General features: G+C 51.6%; 1 protein-coding gene across 3 annotated transcripts in view; it reads left to right on the top strand.

Annotated features, from left to right (window-relative positions):
- Positions 1-700: 700 nt before the first annotated feature.
- Positions 701-6567, top strand: part of RHPN1 (rhophilin Rho GTPase binding protein 1) — a 30823-nt gene continuing 24956 nt past the window's right edge. For 2 of the 3 annotated variants that reach the window (XM_075743180.1, XM_075743179.1), the window contains exons 1-2: positions 701-806; positions 1423-1542. In XM_075743180.1, coding sequence (XP_075599295.1) covers positions 717-806; positions 1423-1542 — 210 coding nt within the window. In that variant the 5' untranslated portion in view covers positions 701-716. Of the gene's footprint in view, positions 807-1295; positions 1543-6567 lie in introns of those variants that run through there. The other variant, XM_075743181.1, reaches the window with a different exon arrangement.

Raw genomic sequence — 6567 nt, 5'->3', positions numbered from 1 at the left:
CGAGCACCGTCTAATGGGTACAGCAGGGCAAGGGCCCGGCAGTCCCAGATGTTGAAGAATTGTTCCGGCAGCTGTGCAGGTTGCAGCGTCACCATCCAGATGTGGTGTTGGTTTCTTGTTTTGGTATTTTGTTGGGGGGTTTTTTGTTGGGGTTTTTTGGAGGGTTTTTTTTTTTTTGGGGGGGGGGGGGGCAAGGGGCCAGGCAGAGGGGAGCTGGCTGAGCATGGGGTGCCTTATTGCACTGCCCCGCCACAGCAGCCCAGATGTTGCGCGGGGGTGTGGGGGGGTGTGATGGGGGGGGGGGGGCAGCACGGGAGGGGGGTGGGGGGGATTACAGGGGCCGGATGGGGGAAGGGGGGCGCCCAGATGTGGGGGGGGGGCGTCTGGGTGGAGGTGGGGGCGTCCAGCTGTGGCTGGGGGAGGAGCGGTCGCGCGCCCAGATGTGGCCGGGGGGGGGGGGGTGGGGCAGCTGTGGCGGGGGAGGGGCGCGGCGCCCCGCGAGGCCCCGCCCCGCCCGTGACGTCATCGGCGTTCTCATTCCCACCGTTGCCACGGGCGACAAGCCCCTCCGCCCCCCCCTTCCCCGAGACGCTCCGTTCCTTCTCCCCGCCTCTTCCCATCCCGCTCTCCCATTGGGCAATACAGCCGCCGATCCGCGCCGTCCTCCTCTTCCATTGGTCGCAACCTCTCTCCGCCCCGCCCTCACCACCCTGCTTATGCCCCTCTTACCGCGGCGGGGCCGTCGCCGCGATCGTTCCGGGCCGGTAGCGCCTCAGCGGTGGGGGCTGTGCGGGGGGCACCGAGGGGTGAGCGGGGGCACCGGGGCTTGGTTCAACCTGGGGGTGTGCCCGGGGGGGGGTAGAGAAAGGTTTGTAGGGCTGTGGGTGTGCTCCCTGTCTGGGGTGTCCCTGTGAGGGAGTTTGGGGGGGCCGCCCCCCGGCTGAGGTAGTTTTGTAAGGCGGGGGGGGGGGCACGACAACCCCCCAGCTGAGGTAGCGCTGTAAAGGGGGTCTGTGGGGTTTGGCCCCACTGCAAGGCACTCTTGGGGGGGTGGTTCCCCCCTATCTGAGCTGTTTCTGCCCCGGCTGGTATAACTCTGCGGGGGGGGGGTGTTAGGGTTTGCCCCCCGCCCCAGCTGGGGTAGCTCTGCAAGGGGAGAAGCAGGCTGGGGGCTTGCATCGAGCTGGAGGTTAGGTGCATGAGGGTCTGCGGTGTCAGAGGGCAGGGGGTAGCCGGGGTTTAAGTCCCCACCTGAGATGGGGCTTGGCTCTGAACACCCCCCCCCCCCAGGGGTTAGCAGGGTGTGGGGCTAGGCCAGGAGAACCGGAGCAGCCTGAGGAGGGGACACCGAGCCCCAGAGCCACCCTGTGGGGTCAGGCAGAAGCCCCCAGCTGTGGGCTTACCCCCCCCCCCCTCCTTCAGCCTGTGGATGCTGCACCCCTGGAGATGATGCCCCCCGAGGAGGACAGCCCGGCTGGCGGTGGGGAGGGGGACGGTGGCCTCGTCCTCCTGCAAGCTCGGAAGAACGGCAGCACCCGGAAGGTGAGGCACGATGGTGGGGTGCCGTGGGTGGGGGCAGGATGGCAAAGCACCCAACTGATGCTCCATGGGGCTGGGTATCCTTGTCTGATCCATGGGGATGGTGGTTCCCATGGGTGCTGCAGGGCATGGGTGGGGGTGCAGGTCTGTCCTGGCCGTCAGACTGTGCTGGGGGCTGGCTGGTGGGGGCTTGATGTCTGATAGAACTGTGTCCAGTAGCTCAATAAGCAGCCCTACACAAGTGATTGCTCATCATCTCTTAAACTCCACTCCTCTAATCACATTTTCCTCCTCTGGCTCCATCTGCAAGCTTCCCAGTGACTACTTTTAACCAAATTCTCCTGTATTTTGGCTTTTTCTCCTTCCTGCCTGTAGGAAGATGGACCAGCCAAGCACTGTCTGCCTCCCCATCACTTTCAGAGGTACCAGGCAGGGTGTTACTCACTGGCACGCTTCTTCCCCCGGGAGCTGCCCGCAAGGAAAGTCAGTGCAACAGCAGCCTGGCCATGCGTGCGAGATGGGGCCGATAGCTCCGCTGGCGTCACTCATTTAATTAGTAACAGCGGGGTGAAAACAAGGGGGATTGTCTTCTGGCTGCCACTGACCCTGCTGCTCAACTTTCCCTGCCGTTTCTTGGGCATCAGTGTGTGCTCCTAGGGTTGAAGAGGCTTTAAAGAGCACCACTCCTTGTGAGAAAAGATGGGTAAACATTAGTTTTTGAGGCTGTTTAAGTGTGTCTCCCGTTAGGTCTGTCCCGTGGGAGCCAGCTTTATAAACCTGCAGTGAATTTGCCCTGTAATCTGATCTCTTCTTGCAAGTATATAATTTTCAAAACTTGTTCTTCGGCAGAGCGCTATGTTTCTGCAACCCTTTAGGGAAAAAAAAAAACCAAAACAACTAAAACCGAAAATGCAGCCAACAAAGCAAAACTCGGACAGGCTCTAGAGGTGGTTTTTTCCTGAGTGAGTGTTGAGATCACAACCTTGACTGAACAAGGATCAATCTGATCTTGAGTCACTTGAGCCTGGCCTCTCTGACTGCAGCTAAAGAGGTTGCAACCTTAAACCAGGTTGGAGTTTACCCAGGGCTTTGGCTAAATAGCAGGTGCTGCTTGTAAGGGAAGATTAGAAGGAGATTTTTTCCCAATTTATTCTGCATACAGGCACCCCATTTCCTTTGTATGAGCAATCAGTTTACCCTGTTTGGATTTGTCAGACGGTAGCATAGAGGAGAATAACATAGGAAAATATTGCAAAGCTTTAGGGGGGGTGGAACTGGCAGGGGATATGCAGCATCTGTCATAACATGATTACTTTTTAAATTAAAAAAACAAAACACCCGATTAGATTTCCTATTAATGATATCAGCTTTTAGTTAAAAAAAAACTATCAATATAGCCTCCTCTAGTTGTTGTGGTTTGTTTTTTTTTTCCACCCTGACAGCATGAGGGGCTGTGGATGGGGCCACTGCATATTTGTGCCCTTGCAGGGGATCCTGAATGTTGCTGTGATGGTGGGTTTTTGTTGGAGTTTTTTGTGGGTTTGGGTTTTTTTGCCAGGGTTCATGTACTGTGGCTGAAGATTTAATACATCTGTTTCCTGCTGGCGCCCTGCCCCGGCTCTCATGGTGCCCTGTGTCTCCCCCAGCTCCCCGGAGCAGTTTCATGCTCCTGAAATTCAAGCTCTGGATGCAGGTTTTGCTGTTTAAAAACCCCAACCCCCTATACTTTTATCCCCCTCCCCCCCCCCCATTTTATTTTTCTTTCCTCTTGCTGAGTGCATTAGCTAACAGTGAGGGCACTTTGTTGGGAAATTTAAAACCTTAATCCTCCACTCATTTGTTAAAAGGCTGTGTGATGTAACCATATTCTCAATAAAAGGTTTTAGAGGTTTTAGCTGGTAATGTCTCCCACAGAAAAACAGCTTTCAGCTGGAGTGCTTCATGAGATTAGTTTTGTGATAGGACTTTTATGTATAAATAGATGTCCAGGGAGCAAAAATATTTGTTGTGACCTAATGGTGTTCTCATAGTAACAGCCCATATTACTTTCTAAAATGCCTTTGGCTGGGAGGAGAAGGAAATTATTGATAATCTCTTAAAAAGGAGAATTTTAAAACTTGCTTTTGTATGTGGGTTGTCGTCTTTAGCTGTTCCTTTTCTCTGCACAGGTATTTTGCGCTGGCTTTTACTACAGAGCACATGCTGATATTCTGGAGTGTACCTTGATGCTAACTGGGTGAATTAGTGGTGAGCAAATGCAGCTTGGACTTGACCAACTCTTGAGTTATCCACCTCTCCCTGAATTATGCTTGGCAGTTGGTGCTTGACCCTCCCAAGCACTGCTCTTCGGCTCGTCTGGTAGTGCTGGAAAGGTTGGTTGGTCGGTCACTAACTTGATGGTGTTGCATGCTCTAGTAGCTCACCACCCAGGACCCGCTTAGCAGACAACTCTGAAGACTGGGGACCTTTAGGGTTAGCAACAAACCGTATCCAGCACTGGCATGGATTTGGCATTGCCTACAAATCCTGGTCCTACCTAAATTAATTCCCCTCAGGATGAGATAAGTCGGCAGATGAGATGACTGATGATGTCCCAAGGTTGCTGTGGCTTTATATGGAGTGTGGCCTTCATGGCTATCAGGTGTCAAACTGAGATAGCTCAGGATTGTTTTGTAGTCTTGCTTGGCTTTGCCTTTGGCTCCAAAGATTTTATTTACTTTATTCTTACTGCCAGTTCTCTGTGTGTGTGTAGAGGGAGCACCTGAGGTGGCTCTTATTGGAACTGCTGGGGTAGGAGGAGGTGAAGCGGAGGTGAGACATGGGGAGCCAGACTCCAGCAGGGTTCCTGCCGCTTCACCGGAGGGGTGTCTTTATGCCCCAAGCAACCAACCTCAGCAACAGGTTGGTGTGAGGAGGGAACAAGGCAGCACTGGAGAGGTCAAATGAATGAAATCCCAATGGGTTGTCCAACAGAAGAGTTGAACTGTGTATTCTTCCTTCCCTGGGGAAGGGTTGAACAGTAACACTCTTGATGCCTTTTTGTTCCCTCGCTTTAAAAAAAAAAAAAAGCAATAAACTGTCTATTTCCTGGGAAGGATAAATTAAAGTAAAACAAAAAAATCCTTAAGGCTTTAAGGAACATATGCAGCTGTTTGGGATGATGGAAACACTGAAGGTTTCAGGGGACGTAGCAGATGAGCATCACAGGTACCTTTGCGAAATGCAGCTGAGCTATGCTTAACATATTCATGGTATCCACCATCTCCTGAGTTGGTCTGAGCAGTGGGAGCTCTTTTGGGCCTAATCATGCCATTAGTCCTCAGCTATGTCCCTGAGCTCTGGTTGTTTGATAACCAGGTTATTCCCTCATTGGGAAAAAAAAGAATTGTGGGTTAAAGTGCCTGACTTCTCTGAAGCAGCAGCTCATCCTTTATATATTGCATTGCTTGGCACCAACGGTCTTGATATGTTTGTATACCCACATGGCAGTGATACAGGGCTGGCTGGTGCCCTGCTCCCCTTGCAGCTTTCTCCTTGAACTTCCCTGTCCTTGGGGATGTGAAGGTTGTCTGCTCGGTGGTGGGGCTGGCTGCTGCTGAGGTCAGCACTCATCTCACTGCTGCTGTATTATGGATGTCTCTGGTCTATGTGCAAATTAAGTTTCTTTAGTTTCTCCTGCTATTCTGTGGGCACTCTTCAGCTGCTCTAATTGCAATAATCCTGGTGGTGACTGTTTTGTGGCTAAAGCTGGCCTTGGAGATGGCACGTCTTGGTCCATATTTTGCAGGTGGGCTGTGGAGCATCTCCTGCGATCCAGCCGAGCTCTGCAGGTAGCTGGGAGCTTTTGCTGTGATACCTCTTGGGGATATAACTTGACTCCCAGCTACAGACCCCTTCCTCCTTTCTCTGAAGAGATCCATGCCTGGATTTTACTGCCATGCTCCTGATCTCTGCCGTTTCCTTCAGACAGGGATGCAGCAACCCTTTCAGCAACCTGATCTGCGTCTCCATTTCTCTCTCACTTACAACTTTAACAGCATGCTCTAGGATCATGTTTTCCCTTCTCACGTGTGTCACAGCTTGCAGTTGTCCTTTGATTGCTTCATACACTTAGGTTTTGCTTTTACTCAATTGCTTCCAGCAACCCAGCTCCTGTTCTTCTAGCAGAAGCGAAAGAGCTGAAATTAGACCCTTTCTGCATGTCTTTGCCCTTTGGACTTGCTGGCATACGCCTCTTCATACAGGTGATTAGGTTTATCACTAGTGCTGGGAAAGCTGAGAGGTGGTGGCCTTGTCCTGGCACCAGGGTCACAAATAATGCTCTAGGTGTGCCTAGTCTCCCATGATACATCCAGGCTTCATCTCATTGTCTTTACAGGAGATGTGAAGTGCAAAGTACACTTGGTGATCATCTCTAAACAAACATTCCCTAAGGCCTTGCTTATAGAAGGAAACCTAACCGCGTAATTGCCCTATTTAACACCCCAAATGGGTGCTCTTGAACTGGAAGAGGTGTTGGGGAGTTAGCAACACCATTACATCATTGTGTGTGTTCCCTGCATAGATGGGGTTTGAGTTGGCAAAAGCCTTGACATCACTTAAAGGGATCTGTTTGTCTTGGCCTCCTCTGGAAGGGGTCTTCTGGCCTCCTTCCTTTTCTTCCTTACGTAGAGGCATTGGTTGAGCACTTTCTGTAACGCTGTCATCTTTCCATGCTGAGGGATGAATGCAATGTTATTTGGCAGATGTTTGCTGAGCATAAAATGGCCTTGCTACAATAATACTGGCTCTAATCCTGCTTTGTCAGAGGCAATAAACTTCAGAGCTGGACACAACTCGTATAACTTAATGACCCACATCTCATTCATTTTCCTGGCTTTCTTAACATACGCTGTACTCTGTGTACATAGAAGCTGTGCCGTTCCCTGGCTGCTGCACAACTTATGGCCTCTTACTGGAAGACTTGCATGCTTACTTTTAAAAAGTTTTAAACTAGGAAGGATAAGAAATCTCACGTTCACCCTGGCT

This window comes from Balearica regulorum, chromosome 2 (assembly GCF_011004875.1).
Source record: "Balearica regulorum gibbericeps isolate bBalReg1 chromosome 2, bBalReg1.pri, whole genome shotgun sequence".
Classification (NCBI taxonomy): domain Eukaryota; kingdom Metazoa; phylum Chordata; class Aves; order Gruiformes; family Gruidae; genus Balearica; species Balearica regulorum.
This window is presented reverse-complemented; position numbering and strand designations above follow the sequence as displayed.